Raw genomic sequence first — 20450 nt, 5'->3', positions numbered from 1 at the left:
TTAAACGCAGCACCCAGCATTGCGGTAAGGTGCTGCTGCTGCTGCTGCTAGGTGTAGATCGGAATTCAAAACGCTCCCTCAAAATACCTTAAACACTGCTACTCGGTGCTTGATGCTCGTTTACAAATCGCACACACTAGCGGAAGGACGGAGACGTGCTATAATCCTTTTGCAGTGGGCCACCAGGATCTTAGGCAATATTGCAAAACCGCCGCAAAACATGTCCCCTTTTCCTTCCCAAGCGAAATAGGAAGATTGTTTGTGTGATATGGAAAGATCGTGTTGCCGTTTACGTTAAATATAGTGTAACTATCCGAATGAATGTTTGCGCATAGTGACACGGTTGCGATGCATGCCCGTCACGTAGTTCGTATTCTTCACGTTAGCGCATGCCGCACACTGCCAAGCGGGAATACGATACGCTAGTTACCGGGGTTGGCTGTTTCGCTCGGTTCGTTTACTTGCGTTTACTGCCTGCGGGAACTCGAACGTCGAACTTCATCGGCACACCGGGAGGATAAAGGATGCGCTGGGAAGGGTAACCGAGTACACTACATGCCAAACGTGACACGATACTCACGTACGCAGCAAACATGACAGACGACAAACTTCTTGGCGTCGAACGGGTGCGAATGTGTCGTTGCTGCTGGTGTTGCTGTTGTTCGTCCCGTGCTGCGCCATTTGGAGACGAGAAGGCAAGCGTCTTAGTGAAGCAAATATTTAGATTGCTTGTATGGTTTCGCTAAATTAAAATTGGGATTAATCCCTTCATTTCCTGTGCTGCTTTCTCGTTTTTCTTTGCGAAAAAATAAACTATCAACTTGCAATGTGCGATGGGAATGAAGATTTGTTCAGACAAAGAAAGGGAACAAACTGCGTCGTTAGTATGAGATGCATGAAAATTATTTCATTTCGTATGAAAATGTGTGCTCGTGAATCAGGACATCGAACGATAGGCATGCAAATGATGAGCAAACATTCCAATAATTGCTGCTTAGATCCTGCATCGGAAGGTGATGAGATCGATATGAAATTAATGGATAGAATCACAAAGGGATTTATAGAGAAAAGGCTTAAATTAAAAAGGCATAAATTTAAATGAATGAAGAAATACATAAGGAACTAATGAATGATTGGTAAAAGCCCGTTTCAAGGAATATAAGTGTAATATACAAACATATTCAATAAGTAGTTTATAAATAATAATAATCATTTAAAGCAGTTGAATAGTTCAATGTTGAATAAGTTAACACACAAAATTTTTTAATAGTAGTTTTACTAAAAATATTGTTCTTACCAAGCATTTTCACAATAAAGCAGCCATACAACAAGATGAACAATCACATTGTGCATCGGATGCAAAGCTTCTCCCGGTGCAATTCAGTTAACAGAGGACAATACTTCTCGTCAACGAAAGAACTCCTTGGGAGAGAATGGGTTTGTGTGCATATCACACAAAGGAAGACAGGGCAAGGCATACATACCATGACACTCTAGCTAAAATGCATACGCACACTATCTTTCCTCGAAGCGAACGTCTCGAGCTAAATGCGTTCAGCGTTGCGAAATCTACATAATTGAAAATTCTTGAGACAACTTTGCGTCGGGGCATTAGAGGGCACCGGTTCTACGGTACGGTTCACTGGCAGGGTGCAGGTTGCAGGAACAGAAACCGTACCGACTCGTACGATCGCATAATAACAAGCAACATGTAGCAAATGGGAAAGAAGATGTGGAAATAAATCGTTTGCAATCTCGTTCCCCGAGAGTGCGCTGCATTTAGAAACATATCCCTTTGATTAGGTGAGATTTGGTTTGAAAACCATGCACAGTGGGAAGTTTTTGCCACTCCTTAAATTGATACCATATTCATGGAATAGATTAAAATTATCGTCGAGATGGAGGCAGCTCCACTCGGGAAACAAGAAACACACATCCTTGACACGACAATCCGCAGACAAAGAGATGAAAATTGAGGTCGAGCATCTTTGCTTTGCGTCCGCTCATTGTGGACTTGACGGTGAAGCGAGTGAGATTTTATTTGCTTCCCATTGCCCAACGGCTACATCATTACTGTGTGTGCATTCCGTGTCCTGCCCGTGTACGCTTCCCAGCCCGGGTCAGCAAAACATGGAACATAATTTCTATTTCTATGCACCTTCCTTTCCTTCCTTTTCATATCTTCACGGTGATCCCATTTTTTGCGCGCTCTTTCGTTGAAAGCGCCCCATGAAAGCGTCCCTTTCTGTGCTGCAAACACCTCCTTTTGGCACCGTTTTTCCCTTTGAAACGGTGTCCATTGAACCCGGGCGCACGGCGATGAAACGACGGGAGATGCAATTTCGAATCGTTTTGATACCCTCGAGGGGTTTTCTGGAGTAATCAAAGTTGATTCAAAGTGAACCAAAGGGCCGGCTCGAGACGTACTGCCACTGCCCTGGTACGGATGGATTTTCTTTCCATTTCCTGCACGGTGCCAGTGCGGGCTTCATCGGAGTTCATCGTTAAAGCAAGGAAGCGTTCGTTCGTTTATCGCTCGGAGCGTGGATCGTTCTTCTTTTTTTTTTTCTAAGTGACTCTCCGCTTCCTGCATGAGTGTAAAACAAAATTCTTAACTTTTCAACGCTTGGAATAACCGGTCCTATCGAGGCAAAGAAAGTGCATGGGGGAAAGCTACCCCACCATGCACTTCTAGTTTGTGAAGTTCGTACCGAAATTCAGATAAAAGATAATGCAAAATGTGAAAAACATCTTTCCCCTTGGGGCTATGGGAAGCATGTTTGAAGAACTTCAGATGAGTTTGGTGCAACCGGAAGCGCCTGGAACAACAAAAGCAAAGGGTACGAGCAACAATCGCTGCAATGTGACGCTGTGTTATCAGTCGCCCTTTAGAATTGTCTAGTTAAAGTACATTTTATGGTAGTGCAATATTGCAATGAGTTCTATTTTGTTTTGTATAGTTTATGAAAAAGAATCTTCACCATAATAACCATCTTTAATTTTGTTATAGTTTTACATTTTATTTCTTTCAAGCGCAACGAAAAGCTTTAAGTTCATTAACTGAAAGACAAATAACTATTATAACTTTAAAATTGATTTCAATTCTCACGACTTTCATGCACATCTTTATTGCCTTTAAAGCCACGCTTGGGTATGTTTCGTGACTGCTTGTTCCTTTCCACGGTTGTTTACCATCTTCTAGCTTTGCCATATTTTTCTAAACGATCGCCGAGCAGTCGGCGGACACCCTGCTGCGCTACGCTAAATAAATATTTGAACATTTTACCCTCATATTGCTTTGATAAAATGGGCGCCAACGGTCTGAGCTGTATGATGTTTACGAGTGCAAGATAAAGATGAAACCCAAACTCCGTCCCTTCAATGGCACAAGCATAAAACTGAAAACTATAAAGTGAGTTTTGGAGGAAAAACTCAGAGCTTGAATTGGTGCTTTGAATGCTACATTGATAAACTTTCCATTATGTTTCAAAATACTTCATGTTATCAGTTTAATAAAAAAAAAACTTATGGGGACCCCCAATCAAGAGAAAGTGTTTTGTTTCTATTTCTATTTCTGACACGCATCGCCCTGCGATTCAACTTTGAAATATTTATCTTTCCACCCCATTCTTGACATGGTTGCACCCATTTGGACCTCAGCAAATAAACACTCCCGCTTGGAGCCCTACTTTGCGCTCCCAAAACCAGTATGTATCGTGTCCAATGTCAGCAATAGTAGGTTTGAAATGTTGTAACCTCTGCCACGATCACTTATCTTATCAGCCTGATCAGCGTCACACCAACGAATGGCCCGGCCTCCCATTAACGTACAGCAGCGCGCGGCACCCTTTTGAGGTGGGTTTGGGGGATGGCTTAAAAATAAAACCATAACTGCGTTGTTGAAGCAACCCAACGCGGCCCAGTTCATTGATGAGACGCCGTTTCGTTTACTGGCGGGGCGATACGGAGCGACAAGGGGTATTTTTTGTTTTGGGAGGGAGAGTTTGGGGAAACATGCTTATGATTTACTTCTCTAGTGTGTGTGCGGAGAAGTTTGACAAGAACATGTGGCGTAGCTTCTGTACGATGGTGAATCCGAGGAGGCAAAAGTACGTGATTGATGTTATGATTTTTTTTTGTATGAGTTGTTGCCATTGAAATGTCATTAAATGAATTGAAGATGAAAGCCACATTTTGTTAAAATTCTTTTAGCAATAAAATTATTCAAACATTACCAATCGCTTTTTTACTCTTTTTTCTATTGGTAAGAAGTGTTGGTAGCCCGTCACTTAGAAAATGTGACAGGACCACCCACCGTGTGGTGTTACATTTACGTTTCATCATCAGCAAATGTGTCAAGGTGGTGTGAATGCTTCCGGTGCGCTGCTTCAAAGCGACGTGTTACTGATCGTTCTGTTGAGAAATGGGTCAGAAAAGCGGCAGAAAAGACGTGGCATGTGGCGAAGGTTAGAGTAAACATCTGTTGTGCAAATGTAATTAACCTACTTTCCCGTCTGCGCGTCTGTTAGTTGCAGAAGAAATATCACCATTTTTTCTCTTAACGCAGTGCATTACTGGTAAATGAAAAACAAAAGCTAATCAATTTTCATTTAAAATCACAGCAAACATCATGCTTGCTGTGCAAAACCCCCATGTTGCCATTTTCCATCGAACCATGGCGCTCCAAAACCCAGACGCGGAAAAACGCTCCATTAACTTCCCCTGTATACACCACGGAAAGTCCTTATCCGTCACCACCGGCACCGACTTAATTATGATCATCAGCACCGTATCATCTCGCATCAGCTCACTCGAACGAGCAATCAGCGAGCACGGCACGGTTTAACCAAAAAGCGAATGGCAAGCGCGCGAAATCTCGTCACGAGATCGCGCTCGTTCGTTCGCAGGGCTTACGATGCTACGAGTCAATTCGAAGTGACAAAGGACGGCGGTTCAGGCTTCATCAGTCTCCGCCAGTCGCCGCCACCGCCGGGAGGAGGTGCATGTGTTGTTAGCTGTCGCGAATTTACACACAGCGTCTCGTCGGTGGCGGGTGAGTTGATAGCTCACAAGACGTTTTGGGCAAAACGATGAGCTCATTTGCATACGATCGTACTGATTTAGTGCGCACTGCGGAGATATTGGGAGACGGGAAAATGTTACTCCTCGAGTTCGCTAATGTGGCAGCAGCTCGGTTCGTTAGAGTTGGAGTGCCCAAGATGAGCTCGAATGGAAGAAGGGTGTTTGGGTGTGCAAATGTTCAATAAATTATCCGATTGGATTTAATCAATCTTGAACGTTAAGTTGTGTAAAGTTAAGGTTTCAAAGAGCTTTAACATCAACTTAAAATTCCCTTTAAATGTGTTTAATTGAATCAATAATTTGAAACGTTCGTTATGCTTCAAAATCAGTCCATTAACTAACTTCTTCACCATTTTTCGGTTTCTAATTGCAATGCAAACAGATTAAACACGCAAGACACGAGCGTAATACATCAAAAAACCACAGCAAAAGCATTAAAACCCATTTGACGCGTGATTTATGTTGCCTCGGTCTCACTCATCGTGCATGATTGTTGTCGTTCGGTTGGTCGGTTAGCTGCGATTAATCAAAACGGCTCTCTCGGTTCCGTCCGTTTGATGTGGTCAAACGCAATGCGTCACATCTGGCGCTAAAGGACACTTTGATTGGCTGGGTTCGGGTGGCAGCCGCACTCCGAGGACGATTGTGACAAATGACCACTTCAAACGTGACGTCTGCCCAGCAGGGCAAGCGCATTAAATGCCCACAGCGAGCGTTAATAAAAGAAGGGTGCAGAATCGGGGGGCTCCAATTGCAACCGTTGGCTGTGCTGCATTTGAAATGCCAAATGGAATGGGAGGTCCTTCATGAAGGCTTTCGCGGGGAGTTTGTGCGGAGTCATGTTTCAAGAGGATTATCGTAGAATGCGCAGTTCAGTGAAGTGGTATGCATTGGTATAATTTTTGTTTGGTTTTATTTTATTTTTTTCGTGAGTGTTTGCTATTAGACAAGCTTTTACTATTTTATTTCACGTATTGCTATCAAGATCGTAGTTTTTTTTAATGCCACCATTCCCTGCAGAGCAGCAACTTTTCACCATCAAGATCGGATGCATCGCACTGCCACGGTATGCAAATGTGCAGTCTCGGGGCACGTGAGACTGCGCGAGTAAAAACACAAAAAATACATTTAGCAAATTGAATTCCGTGCCTTCCGTGTTGTGCTCGCATGCTGCACGTTCTACCTTATTGGCTTGGTACACGGTGCATGTTTGCCTTCCTGTACGTTGAAAAAAAAAACAGTACAAAAAAGAAATGAAAGCAAACATTTAATTCCTCTGTTCTTCGGAAAAGCTTCTCATAAAAGTTCAGCAAAAAACAAAAAAATGTAAAAAGACAGTAAAGAGAATTTTTAAACGTTTCCCAACTAACATAAAGCTGCTGGAGCTCTCCAGCTCCCCACACAAATGTGTTGCAGTTTTAGCTATGAATTATTAAAAAAGAAAGCCCGAAGCTTCCCCGAAACGGTAGAAGAAACTAGCGAAACGCCAAGAAACACTGCACAATACACCGTGCACTAGCGGGCTGCAAAACGAAACCGTGCGGGAACATTATCGCCACGCGGGAACGGCAAAAAGAACAACACCACACCGAGTGACCAGCGGCATGAAAGTTTTTCCCCGAACTGAAGCAAAGAAGCTGCAAAACTGGGGCTGCTGGCCCGCTGGCCCGCTGGAATTTCAGGGCTTTTATATTTCCCACTTTTGTGTACGTACTTTGTTTTGCTGGCACGAAACTGACGGCACTGTTTTATCCGCCCTTCCTGGGCCGGTTGTCTTGTGTGTGTGTGTTGTGTTGATGTTGCCTCCCGGAAGGGAGCTGTCCACGTTCGCTGCTTTTCTGTCTGAATTTTGTTTTTGCGCGTTCTAATCTGTTCGAACATTATTCATTGTGTGTTGCTTTCATTAATTTTTTATTGCAAACCCCTGGTGGAACGTGTTTTGCGGCGTGATGAGACGGGACAACACACGGCCGGGCATGCTGCGCACTGCAGCATGTTATTTTGTTTTTGTTATTTCCAGCGCCTCCTTTTTCTCGGTACTTTCAATTAATTATACGTGGCGTGGCTAGGGGCGGGCGTTGGGTTTTTGTTCGTTTTTTTTGTTGTTGATACTTTCACTGTGTCTGCCGGCAGGCGGTTTGAAGTTTGAAATCATTTTCTCATTAGCATTATGCAGTTTTTGGTGGTTCTTTTTGTTTTTTCTTCTTGTTAATGCCTTGCAGAAAGATGCTTTGTGATAAGCAATTGGACGTAAATTAATTGCCTACGTGAAAAAATGCTTGACGGTTGAAACGAACATTTATGTTTAAATTTAAAGCATTTTTAAGTATACAAGCGTTTCATTATTGTATGCACATCCACAACCAACATTGCTCCCTTGGCACCTGTTAAACGCGCTCAGCGTGCGTTTGATCGCAAAACCGGTTTTGGCCCCCATCCCATAACGCACAGAATCCGTCATTAAAGACAACAGAACGCACCGAAAGCCAACCGGGGCCTGGGGTGGGCTGTTTTGGGGCGATGATGTGTCTCAAATTGTGCTGCTACGAAAATAACCGAAAACGTCGCGCGAAACAACCAAAACGCTCGGGCGCGGGCATGCAAATCGTCGTCGTCTCATAAATAAATGCCAATTATTCTAGCGTTCGGTGTCTCCTTCTGGGCGATATGTTGTGCCTTCCGCCCCGCTGCTTGCTCCTTCCGATAAAAAACGTGCTCCGAACTGTTCCTTCAGTTCATTAGCATTCTTTCCCTTCGCTTACTGTGCCTTGGCCACCGTGCTTTCGGTCCCTCTTTCGGTTGGTTCGGTCGAAGGTTATGCAATCACGTTTAATTTTTGCTCTTTGCCACAAAATGCTGCTGCTGCTACTGCTGCTTCTTTTGCTATTATATAAATAAATCCACGAATAATGTTATTCGATTTGCTCTCGCTTTGCTGCTTATCGCGTCGCGCATCCGGCAAAAATGCACACACACGCAGGCCTAACAAAAAAAAAAAGGACACAATCAAACATCGAACGGCGCAGAAACGGTGGAATGGTACGGTTCATGAATAAAGCATACTGAACCGCTTCGGTTACCGTTTCTGCCTTCGAGATAAGTGGACGCCCAACCTACGGTCAGCAAAAAAATGTGGCGTGATTTTACAATTATTGCGTAGTAGAGTTTGTTGGTTCACCATTTTTTTGTTTTATCTTCTTCGCTCTCCCGCCTCCACTCCGTACGAGAATGTGTTGGTAAGCACCGTCCGGCATCTATTTTAGGGGTCTGTGCTGCATTGTGCGGGTCGTGGTTTACTACGCGCTTCGTATCCATCGTGCGAGTGAAACAGAACCGGGATCATTGTCTATTTTCATTTGTCAGAAAAATCAAACGAATCCAACAGTTAATATGCTGCCCATCAAGCAAGGCCAGGTTGTACGATTCGCAATGATTTTGAATACGTGACGGGTCTGTTGGGTGTGGTTTTTTTTTGTGGGACAGAGGAAAAAAGAGAGCACATTCAAGAATAGACCCAGCCGATTGCGGTGGGCCTGGTCGCTGCTAGAACGCGATGGTCTTTGGTTTCACACGACGAACGGTGACGTTGCAGTGATGAGAACAATGAAATTTTGGCAAACGATTGCGTAAGCCACAGAGTGCTCGTGTTTCGTTTTTATAATGCCAGCAATCTTTCCCCTGTTTCTCTGAACAGGTCGTAGTAGACATTGCACAGAAAGAAAGAAAATTTAGTGGAGACGCCTGGTATTTCATTTCCACCGAAGCACATGTCCTTTTTGATATTCAGATCTCTTACAATCATCGCCAGGGATCGATATTCATTAAGCATATAGATATATGATTTTATTGAAGTAAATCTGCAGAATACATAGCGCATTAAAACACTCTTTACCTCATCTTAAAAACGGATGAGGTCATTCAACCGATCTCAAACGCTTTAGTATAAAGTACTTTCCCCTTTAGGTGTATTTGCTGCCAAAAAAGGGCTTAAACTCAAAAAAAGCATTTTTGTTAGCACCTTTTTGCTAGATTTGCTGTGGCGAAACCTACTAATGATCATGCATGGAACGAGTCTCCTAGCGTAATGTTTGCGTCTCCTTTCGCTGCTGTGATTGTCGCACACAATGGATGCCGTTTCTAGAGAGTGTTCGTGATGCGTTGCGACCAGTGGACGCCATTTGCATAATTGAATATGCTATTCCGCTGCAAACGATCTTTTGATTGTGATGTAATTGTGCAATGACATTGAACGGGTTGCGTTCTGCATTCGGTGAAAGCTTCGGCATGGGGCTCGATGGTTTAGTTAATCTTTATTTATGGAGCATTTAAATTTAAAATGAGCCTCAATTTGAAATATAATGCTTTAATAGCCTATGATTAATCGAATGATGTGGTTGCCGCATTGCTTTTCGATTAGAATTGAAATAAGGTGGTTTTTGTGGATTTGAAGACATTTACTTAAAATATATTGCTTAACAATATCTTCATGCTAAAGAGATAACTTAATAAAACTGTAGAAAGAATAAGATGAACTTTAAACGTCAACCAACTGATGAATGTGTCTTAATAAGTAAAGATATTTGCTCAATATTCCATTAAAGATGAGATAAACGCGTCTTTCGTACTGTAAATCATCCTTCGAATATCCCACTAAATAACATAAGCTACTTTAAGGTTGGTAAAGTGTTTTATTAATGAATTCTGATTGCCTCTACAAGCTTTTAACATATTTTTAATTTTGTTGTTTGATTAAAAGTAAAATTATTGACATTATTTCATAACCATTAGATTGTCTAAATGGTAACTTAAATATTTTTCAAAATAATGATTTTTTTCATAAAGAAGAAGAGAAAAAAGGAGAAAAAATTTATAAGATATTGTTAAAAAGTTTTTCCTTCCAATTAAACGCCGCAAATAAAACAACATTTGGCAATGAAAGTGCTTCCCCACAAGCTACCGGCTACAAATATTTGCCTCATTTCACAACTCCGAACCGGACAAATATAGATGAACAACAGGCTCGGATGCACCGCTGCTCACGTTCTATTATATCGCTCGGATGCATCGCAAAATGCGTTCGAATCAACAATACACAACCTCCCGCGCAATACCTTCCCGTAAGTTCTTCCTCTGTAGCAACCGAGCCGGCGTAACTTGTGGCAGAAAACAATTCAATCTCTCGACTGCACACAACACAACAACACGGCTTACATAACGCGCGTTACAACTGCTCACGCTTTTATTCTCACCGGCGGCGTCTCTCTCTCTCTCCACCTCTCTCTCGCTCTCTCGGCTCTGTGCTCGCGCGCACCATCATTGATGCACATGCGCACGTGGCCGGTGCGCTACACGTGAGTTTTGTTTACGTTTTACGATGAACCAGCTTCAGTCGGACCGCGCCAGAACGGTACACGTTTCCTGCCAGAATGGGAGGAGTGGACGTGGGAGGCAAGTGGGTGGAAAAGTTGTGCAGTTGTTTGGAAGTGGAGCTGGCATCTCGATACGGAAGGCATCTCCACCGCAACTGGGGAGCGTTAGACGGCTAGACGTTCATTCCGAATGAACCAAACGAGCAGGCACGAATGAACCGAACCGAATGTCAAGGTAATTTATTGCCGGCCCAATCATAAGCATGGCCCAGCTAATTCGTTGTTCTGACGTGCGATTAATTAATCATCGAATTAGAACCGTACGAATGCGTATGCGCGCTGTCGATGCCATATCCATTACCTTCACCCCCGGCGGCCATTCGCGAAACCGGCGGCCTCTGCCCGTGCGAGCAGATGAGTGCTCTTGGCCTTCCCCGTGCTTGGCCGAGGTTTACGCAATCAGGCACGTTTTCCCATCGGGCCACGTGGCGATGCGGAATCGGTACAGAACAATCCGTCGCTCGCGCGCTGGCTGATGATTACGTGACTATGCGCCCGGTGGGCTGTACAGTCGCTCGCGTTGTGGCGCTGCCCTCCCAACACACTGCCCCCGGAGGCGCTTGGTTTTGTCACCCAAAATTTTCAAATCTCTCCACCGACAATCTTCACCCCATCCGGAAGTTATACGCGCGTGTGTTTGTGTGTGTGTGTTTGTTGGTGGCGACAAAAACCATTGCGAGGAAAATTTACATCACACATTAAGTGAACAGCGCGCCACTTGGCTTCCGCGAGACAAAATATGGTTGTAGTTATTCAACAAATTTATTGCAACCGATCGTGAAGCGGGACGGCAGGCGCCGTGTCACGTTTTAAAAATAATACTTACACTCACAACTCGCCCAACATTGAGGAAGGATAGGCGTGAGCGTGATGAAACGTTACCGAAATGTTACCGTTTTGTTCGTCTAGGACCGAACGAAACTGTTCGCTTTGTGGGGTGGTTGGGGTTTTTATTTTCCTTTCCCTTGAGTCATGGTTCTGAATCACTTCTTAAAGGTGTCGGTTGATTTATGAATCATCTTTAATCGGCTGAACTGTACGCTGTCATTTCAAGCTAATTGTTACAGACCGTCACATTGCAAATTCTATGTTAAATTTATTTCCTTATTATTGTCGGACTCATGAGCGTTTAATCGTACAGTATAAGATAATTTATGAACGAGGAACGTCATGATTCTTATTATTTGACAATCATAATTACGTCGAAAGAACCGGCGACAAAGATTGACCTTGTCGCTACCAAATAAGATCGATGAAGACCGCAATGTCAAAGAAAACGTCTTTTTTTAACATGTTGTTGAAATCCAATGGCCATGTGTTTAATGACTACACGTGCCAGTCATTGCATGTCAGATTTTCGCGTGGTTTGAAATGTTACACTGGTTCAAGAGGTTATATTCTGATATGAACTTATAAACAGGCAATGTCAAATCCATTCAACCACGTGCGCTAAAATTCCGCAAGAAATAATAGCGCAGGACCGCAAGTTTTCATTGGATTCTAATAAAATAGTGCGTAAGCAGATAGTGAAAATGGGAAAACATAAATATATTCACTAAAAAATGTAAATGTAAAAATAAAAAGTAGTTTTGAAGTCAAAGTACATCATCACACAAAACATGGATATTTGAATATTCAAAGCCCTTAGAAAAGGATTGTTTCTCATAATTTAATAGGACCTCGTCTACTATACCGGAATTTATTGTTCTGTTAATGAAGCAATTTTACGACTTTTATTTTTTTTAATTTTAGAGAAAATATTTAATTTCTGTAATTTCATTGAAAATCATTACATTTTTGAAAACCCCATAAAAACAGAAATACAAAATTTTATTCTGCCACAAGGGGTATTGTATCGTACCAATTGACCTAGAGGGCTACCTTCTCAAATCTAATCTGTTAAAATAAAAAAAAATATTAACAACAATTAAAAAGATTGGATCTGCCGGCCATGATTTCTGACTGCTGACAAAAGCGTAGCGTGGGAAAGCGATTTCGCAATAGCCCGAGTCAGGTGATTGGTTTTTAAACGTCAGAATAACATACAAAAAATCATGACATATAAAATTAAGCCTGCTTAACAAACAATTAATTAATAAATATCTATTACCTGTTACGAAAGTGGGAAAATAATTTGATCCCAAACACTTTGATAGTTTTTAGTTTAGTGATAAGATGTTACCAAAAATTGCTTTCTTTATTCCGCTGGTTGTTTTGTAAAATAACTCGCAGTTTGAACTACGATCCCACTTTTGTTGCATGCTATTTTGTTGCACCTTTCCTCCGTTTTTTGCTCTATTTTCCTTTCTCCACTCTCCTCAACGATAATGTTGACAGGTCGTTGGAACCTTAGTGACTGTTTTAAAGTTCCAGCAGTTACCACTTCGGGCGAAAGAAAGTGCGCTGCAAAGTTGCAAAGCTCGGAACAGAAGTGATGATCCATTTATGCTTTGCCAAACATTGAAATATCTTTCAATTATAAAATTAGATACGTAATATTGCTATACAGTCGTCCACATGTACGACTCAATAACATGCCCGTCATAGGTTCAAGTTTAAAATGGACAGTCTGCATGGTCTCAAATACTGAATATGGTCATTACTGAATAAGTCTCAAAAGCCTTATAGACCAACATGGCTGCGTAGCCCGGCCTATACAGGCTTTCGAGACTTAAATCATTACCATGCAGCCAGATAGTCAATCCTTGCTACGGGGGGTCGGTCCATTATAGGCTTGAACCCATGACGGGCATGCTATTGAGTCGTTCGAGTTGACGACTTTATCACGGGACCGCCCTGTATCTGCTTTTAATGTTCGGATGTACCAACAGCCAAAAACACACAAACAGGACACAACCTCTGTACCTGCTTTTGCCAAGCAAATTACACGGTTTTATTCGTCAGCAACATAGGCCATAAATAAATAAAATTATATTTGTATCACACACAAAGAGAAAAATAAAGTAGCGATGCTTGCGATTCTTCTTCTATAGAATATTCCACGAGTGAAAAATAAAACCTAACAGAGAGAGAGAGATATTGGGGCGCCGTCGGCTGGGTGTCCTTTCTGCCGCTGAGTAGCGTAACGCGGGCTTTACTGCTCGAACCGAATGGAGATTTTAACCAGACTAATGGTCCAGCCAAGCAATCAAAACGCCGCTGTGAAGCGTTTCGAACCATCCGAAACGCGATCCTCTCAGGTTGTACTACTGTTGAATAGTGGACATAGTTATGCCTAGCAACATCAATGTTTGTAACAGTATAGAATAGAAAGCTCTCTACGGTTCTACAATTAATTTGCAATGTTTCTTAGTAGCGCACTCTGCACTCTACTTCTTGGGCGCGAGCGTCGATCTTAACTTCCGTGTCATTAAATCTCATTGTCTACTAACATGTTTGTGCTGTCCTGTTTCATTCTCCATTTAATTTCTCTACAAGTTTAACTCTTTTGTTCTCTCTTGCACACACATACACACACTCTCATCCCACATTCTACCGTACCTAAACGCTGCACATCATAAGCTAGACGACATTTCTTTTCACGCCGAATGGAAAGAAAGCTTAGCTTTGAAATGTTTCACGCGGGTGCAAAGTTTCACCACCGGTGAAATCGTTTCATCGCGCAAAGTTTCTTGCACGCAATCTACGCTGTTCGCGCGCTCACACACACACGTTCCATTTCCGCTGCTTTTCATTGTTTGCGTTTTCGTTTTTCGAGCTCTAACAACAAAAGGGAGTTGTTTGATTTTGTTTTTTGGTTTCGTTCGTGTGTTTTGTGTGCGTTTTTTTAATGATGCTCTTAGAAAGGGAACTAAAAAAAAGAACGACGACGAGAGTGAAAATGATATACCTAAACGCGTTTACGCTCTGCCCGATGGTGATGAAGGGCGTCAAGCCGCCGAAACAGAAAAACCGGCGAACCGGCTCGACGTGTTTAGCGGGCGTGGTTTTTGCAGAACGGACGGCCACCCTTGGCGAAGAAGCTCTGTCCTTCCAGGTTCTTTTTGCAGCTCTGTGATGAGTGGACCGGAGAATACGCTCATTAGTGGTGGCTCGATCGAGCTATTGAAGCATTTTCCCCCCATGCTACTTACGGTGCAGTTGAAGCACTGGCTGTGGTAGTTGTTGTTCAGCGCCTCCACCCACTTGTCGCCGGCCTCGACGGGGAACCCGCACGCGAAGCACTTGGTCGTGAACAGATCGTTCCAGTCCTTCTCGCAGTAGGGATCACCCTCCTCCAGGAAGAACGGGCTGTTGCCGAACTGCTTGCCACAGTACGTGCACTTGAAGCACTCCGGATGGAACTGCTTGCCGATGGCATTCAGGCAATCGCCCTGTGAGAGTGAAGACAACAACATAAAGTGTATTAATACCCAGACAATTCATTGAAATGAAACCGCTCGATGACACTGCTTACCTTAACTCTGCCATTGCACTTCGAGCACAGTGGGGCCAAGAACTCCTCGAAGCAGTACTCGCAGTACAGATCGCCCTTCTCCTCGACGAACCCAATGTCAGCGAGCGGACGCTTGCAGTTGGCGTTGTGGCAGATGAAGTGATCCGGGCACCAGATGCGTCCCAGCGCCGTAATGAACGGTCCTCTGTAGAGAAGCAAGGTGTTTTCCAAGTGTTAGCAGTGTCATGCTCGCGCAAGCCCATCGTTAATCACCCACAGTTCACACACATACAACTCAAACCACCACCACAAGAAGAAAGATAAAAAGCGTTCGCCGGGACGGCTCGAACCCCGGCAGCGCCCCGTACTTACGTAACGATCTTGTGATCACACACGTTACAGATTGGATTCTTGTCCTTGAGCAGGGCCAGCGCACTACCGTTCGCTACCGGATCCTGTTCCTGGGGTTGTGTCGCTGCACTGTCGCGCTGCATTTGTTTCTTTTCGTGCGGTGCAGCAACATTGTTATTGCGCTCCACGTACGAGCGTCGGTCGCGTGCGTGCGACGTCAGCTCGGAACTTACTTTGCGCCCGCTGATCGGGGCCTGCGACCCATTCATGTCCGTGGCGTGGTTGTTGTTGTTCTTCGGGCGCAGTATAACCTTGCCGAGATCGGACGCTGCCAGCGGCGCCACTGGAACGGTGATTTGGGTCGAGTACACGCTGAGATCATGCTGTCCGTTGGGTGGGAAAGCGGCTTGCTTGGACGGTACCGCAGCCGTGCCATTTGTGTACGGCGGTACGGGCTTGGGTTCGTCGCCTGCTTTGCCGTTGGTGTTAGCAAGCGGAAAGCCACCCGCACGGTGGCCGATGGTGGGCGCCGGCGTGCCATTGCTGTGCTGCAGATTTTCCTTGTTTTTTGTTCGCACGCTGGCGTCCGTTTTGCGTAGTCTGGCTTCGAGCATGTCCTTCAGCACGCTGGACGCTTGCTTGCGGTAGTCGGCGTTGTTGCTCATGCAGGCTAGCTTGCTTACCGAGCTGTCTAGCAGCAGGGTGGCATGGTCGACCTCCTCGATGCGCGGACCAGCGGCTACGTTTGGTTAGTGGGCACAGCGAGAAAAACGGAGACAAAAAAAAATAAAATGCAAAACAAACACATCAAAACAACACTCAAAGCGGCTAAACAGTGCGATTAGGAAAAATTAAATAAAATACATGCTTAAACTTAGAAACTAAAAGTAAGAGGGGTTAAAGAAGCTATAAAGGAGACATATAATGACACCATCCTTGAGGCCGGCGTACATTGTCCGTACTCGCTAGTGTAATTTCGATTTTCAGTAGCGCATCTGGCGGCGGCAGGTGGAAGCTTTTTTGGCCATTGAGGGGATGGCCGTGCTCTTAGCGATCAAGCAACTCTTAGCATTACTCTTAACTTAATAACACGCTGTAAAGGTCTTAAAGGTCTTTTTCGTCAAAAGTTCGACCACGAATTCCTTTATATTCCAGTGCTTCTGTACATCCCTTTTCAAACAAAGATCATGCAAAGGCCACACATCAGCACCAAATAAACTGCAACATCATCACACACACACAAACACTCCAATAGTAGCGTCGGAGAATATCACACCTGATCTGCTGCTGGCAGCATCCGCATAGCGGCACACGGCCGCCCGGTCCGACAGCCTTGTTCATCACGCCCCGCCCGCGGTTGGGGGCCGACGTCGAGCACGCGGCCCGTCCCTTGTTGAACGAGTTCGTACCTGCGCGATCAGTGGAACGGTCAGTATTCGGGTTGAGCGTGGGTCGGTTAAGAAAGTCAAGGAAAGCCGTGCTGTTACTGCGGCTGGACGGCTTGCTGGCGGGCTGCGGGCCGGCGGGCGCCGCACCGTTCGCGGGGGGCGCCACCACGGTCGCCGGAGCAGCCGCCGGCTGCGGTGGCAGTTGCGGTGGCCACGATTGGATTAGCTTTTGCGTGTCGCTGCGCGTGTCCGGCTCGACGCCGTCGTCCTCCTCGCGCATCGGCGGCAGCGGGGGCATCGGGCCGGCACCGATCATGAACTCGTTGAACTGCGCCTTGAACGAGCTCGGGCTCACGCAGTCCGGTCGGGTGGCCGGCTTCGGCGGCAGCAGTACGCTTGCCTTGCGCGCGCTAATGTGCGGAAAGTGATCGACAAACTCCTCCGAGAACAGGTCCGTCGACGGGAAGGAGGTCGGTGGCGGGGCCGGTTTCGGTGTGGGCGGCTCCACGTGACGGATCGGGGCCGGCGGGGCGGCCTTCTTCGGCGGTGCAATCTGGCGCTTCTGCTGCTCTTCCTGCAGCTGCTGGATGAGGGCGGCTTGCTCGGCTTGCTGCTCCTGCTGCTGCTGCTGCTCCTTCTGCTCCTGCTCGGTCGGCTGGGGCGGCAGATTGAGGGCCTCGTCCTGGCCCGAGAAGCGGCGCGTCTGCTGCGCCACAAAGCCCTTCTGGGGCGCCTCGTCCTCCTTGATTTTGGAAGAATATCGTGAGCTTTCGCTGGGTGCGTTACGCGACACCGACTGGCTGCGGCTACTAGACTCATGCTCCTCTACGAAGCGCGTGCGCTTTTGGATCAACGCATTGCCTACCTGCTGGGCGCTCTGAATCGCCCGTTCCGCGGACGCTTCCTCCCTGGTCATGCGTTGCTGCTGCTGCTGCCGCTGCTGCTGCTCGGTAGTCACGCTGCTACTCATCGTTACCTGTTCGTGCGTGACCTCCTGATGTTGCTGCTGCTGCTGCTGCTGCTGCTGCTGCTGCACGACACTGCTGCGCCCGAAGCGCTGCGTCGCCTCGAGATGCAGCTGCTCCTGCATCTTCTTCTGAATGTCCGCCGGCACGTGGTCCTTGTTCGCGTACCACGGCACACCGTGCAGCTTACCCATCGACAGGTACAGGCCCGACTCCACCGGTATGCCTTCCCGGGACGGTGGCACGTGCGGCTTAAGCGGGTTCGGCGGCGGCCCAAATGCCGGCGACTTGGTGCGGCTCGGCTGGGGCGTCGTGTGGCCATCGAACTGCTTCACCTCCGCGAAGTACTCCTCGAACCCGAGCTGGTGCTGGTAGTACGGGATGCTGGTCGCGTGCTTCGTCAGGATGAGCGACGGCGTGAACGACTGCCCGCGGTCGATGACACCTTTGTGGGCGAGACGGGCGTGAGCGCTGTGGTACTGGGCCAGCTCGGCGTCCAGCTCTGCCGGAGCTGCCCCAGTAACGACCGGGATGTTGCGGTTCTGGATGGTGGTGTACGGCGTGGCGGGCGGCTTATTTACAGGCCGGCCGGGCGGTTTCGCCACCGGCTTCGACAGGGCGGCAGTGTGCGAGTGTGTATTTACAAAGGCCAGCGGAACGTTCGTGCGCAGCTCCTCGGGCTCGGGCGTGCGCGGTGGGTTCTGCGTCGGCAGGTTGAACCACTTGCGCTGGTAGGGTGGGATCTCGGCCGGGTGGTTCAGGGGTGATTTGGTTTCGCGCCGCAGTGCCAGCGAGTAGTGCTCCGGGGGGTGTGCATCGTGGCCGGGGTAGAGCGGTTCCTTCGCGGTGCCGGTGGTGACGGTTGGCTTGGGTGCCGGAGGGTTCGTCGCTTGCGCAGTGTCTGCAGAGCCGCTGCCGCCCGAGCCGCGCCGACTGTCCTGGCGGCTCTCGAGCGTCGCGGTCGAGCTGCGGCGGCTCTCCACCACCGCCGCTGCCGCAGTGGCCACCGTCGAGGCCCGGCGGACCTCCTCGGCCGTGGCCACCTTGGAGCAGCGACGACTCTCCACCGCCACCACCGAGCTGCGGCGTGAACTCTCCGCCCGTTCCGGCTCCTCCGGCGGCACCTCGCGAATCTCGGGCACCACCGGGACGAACGGTTTCGGCGTACGATTGCCCCCCACGTTCGCGAACGCCGAACACTGGCGGTCCGGATCGACCGGCACCGACGGCTGCTCCCGCACCATGTCCTGGTACACGTCCGAGCTCCGGTCGAACCGCACCTCGCTGAACGGGGTGTACGGGCGGTCCGAGGCCGTCGCCAGCGCGTCCATCATCGAGAGCCGTCCGCTCGGCACGGGCAGGTCCTCCATCTGCGACGGTATCTCGCGCCCGAACTGCTGAAACGGAGTGTACGGAGCGGTCTTGAGCGCCTCCACGAACGGGGACTCGTTGCGCATCGCCGAGATCTTCTCGCTCCGGATCGGCTCCATCGAGTGGGGAGGCGGAAAGTAGGGTTGCGTTTCGGCCGGCAGCGGCACCACCGGCACGTAGTGCGGCGGGAAGCGCTGCGAGCGGGCGGTCGAGGTCGCGAGCAGCCTCGCCATCACCTCGCCGCGCCGCGGCACATCGAGCGGCGGGCCGGCCGGCAGCGGAGCCGGCTCCGGTTCCGGCTGCTGGCCGAGCCGCCGCTCGAGCGCATCGACCTGCCGCCGCAGCGCCTCCAGCTGGCGCATCTTCGTTTCCTCCTGCTCGCGCCGGTACGCCTCGTTGCGCGAGCGCATGAAGTTCGCCTGCTCGATCTGGTCCGCGGTCAGGTGGATCGGATCGGGCGGCGCAACGCAGAGCGCCTGTACCAGCGCCGACTGCCACTGCTTGGGCGTCGGGTTCGGTATAGCGGACGGGGGCAGCTGCGGTGGCTCGGTCGGTGGCACCGCGGGCAGCGTGTAGTGGGGCGGCTGCTCGGTCCGGCGCCGGGCCGCCTCGGCCATCTCCTCCTCGAGCGCCCGCCGGCGGGCCTCCTTCTCCTGCTCGGCCCGCACGTACCGCTCCAGCTCGCGGCCATAGTCGACGAACTCGACGCGCTTGGGGGGCCGGTCGGGATCGGCGGCCGCCGTTGCCGCCGGCTGCTGCTGCTCCGGTGGTTGCTGCGCCACTGGCTCCTCCCCCTCCACCTCCTCCTCTTCCTCCTCCTCCTCGGGTGGCGGATCGCGGAAGACGAAGTGCGTGTAGGACGCGTCGGACATGGCGCCCGTACTTGCCTGTGCGCTGCGCTGGCCGGACGAGAACGGCCGCTCCAGCTCGTACTGGGGCGTGTCGTAGTACGTCACGATCGGCTGCGAGCACTGCGTCTGGTACATCCGGTACTCCTCGGACGAGGCCGAGTTGGCCGTCGTCGTCGTCGCGGTGGTCGTCGTCGTCATGCCGAACGAATCGGACAGCTCTTCATCGTCCTGGTGCTGCTGCTGCTGCTGCTCGGTTTCGTCCTGCCGGTGGCACAGTTCCGGCGCCGACTTGCTCTGCTGCTGCTGCTGGCCGGCTGCGTCGTCCGGTGGCGTTTTCGATTTTTCCTTCACCTTCATCGGCGGCACGACCGTGATCGGTTTGATCACGACGCGCTGCGTCTCGGGCGGCGGTATGTAGATCGGCGTCGCCGTCGGTATCGTGTCCACCACCTCCGGCTTCGGCGGCCAGGCAAAGACGGGCGCGGGCGATTCGCTTCGCTCCCGTGCACCGTCGTCCGCTTCCCCTTCGGCCTTTTCTTCGGACTCGTTTTCTGCCGGCTCTTGCTCCGCGCCACCATCTTATTCGTTGTTGCACATTTCCGTTGAATGCCCCGAGA

The 20450-nt window shown here is 48.4% G+C and overlaps 1 protein-coding gene across 3 annotated transcripts in view; it reads right to left on the bottom strand.

Moving 5' to 3' along the window:
• Positions 1–13368: 13368 nt before the first annotated feature.
• LOC121594641 (PDZ and LIM domain protein Zasp-like) overlaps positions 13369–20450 on the bottom strand; it is a 49192-nt gene continuing 42110 nt past the window's right edge. For all 3 annotated transcript variants that reach the window (XM_041918130.1, XM_041918128.1, XM_041918129.1), the window contains 4 exons: positions 16535–20411; positions 14929–15112; positions 14606–14845; positions 13369–14523 (listed from right to left, as the gene is read on the bottom strand). In XM_041918130.1, the coding sequence (XP_041774064.1) occupies positions 14446–14523; positions 14606–14845; positions 14929–15112; positions 16535–20411 (4379 nt within the window). In that variant the 3' untranslated portion in view covers positions 13369–14445. The remainder of the gene's footprint in view (positions 14524–14605; positions 14846–14928; positions 15113–16534; positions 20412–20450) is intronic.

This window comes from Anopheles merus, chromosome 2L (genome assembly GCF_017562075.2).
Source record: "Anopheles merus strain MAF chromosome 2L, AmerM5.1, whole genome shotgun sequence".
NCBI classification, from domain to species: domain Eukaryota; kingdom Metazoa; phylum Arthropoda; class Insecta; order Diptera; family Culicidae; genus Anopheles; species Anopheles merus.
The sequence above is the reverse complement of the archived record's forward strand: the minus strand, read 5'-3'. Positions and strand labels throughout refer to the sequence as shown.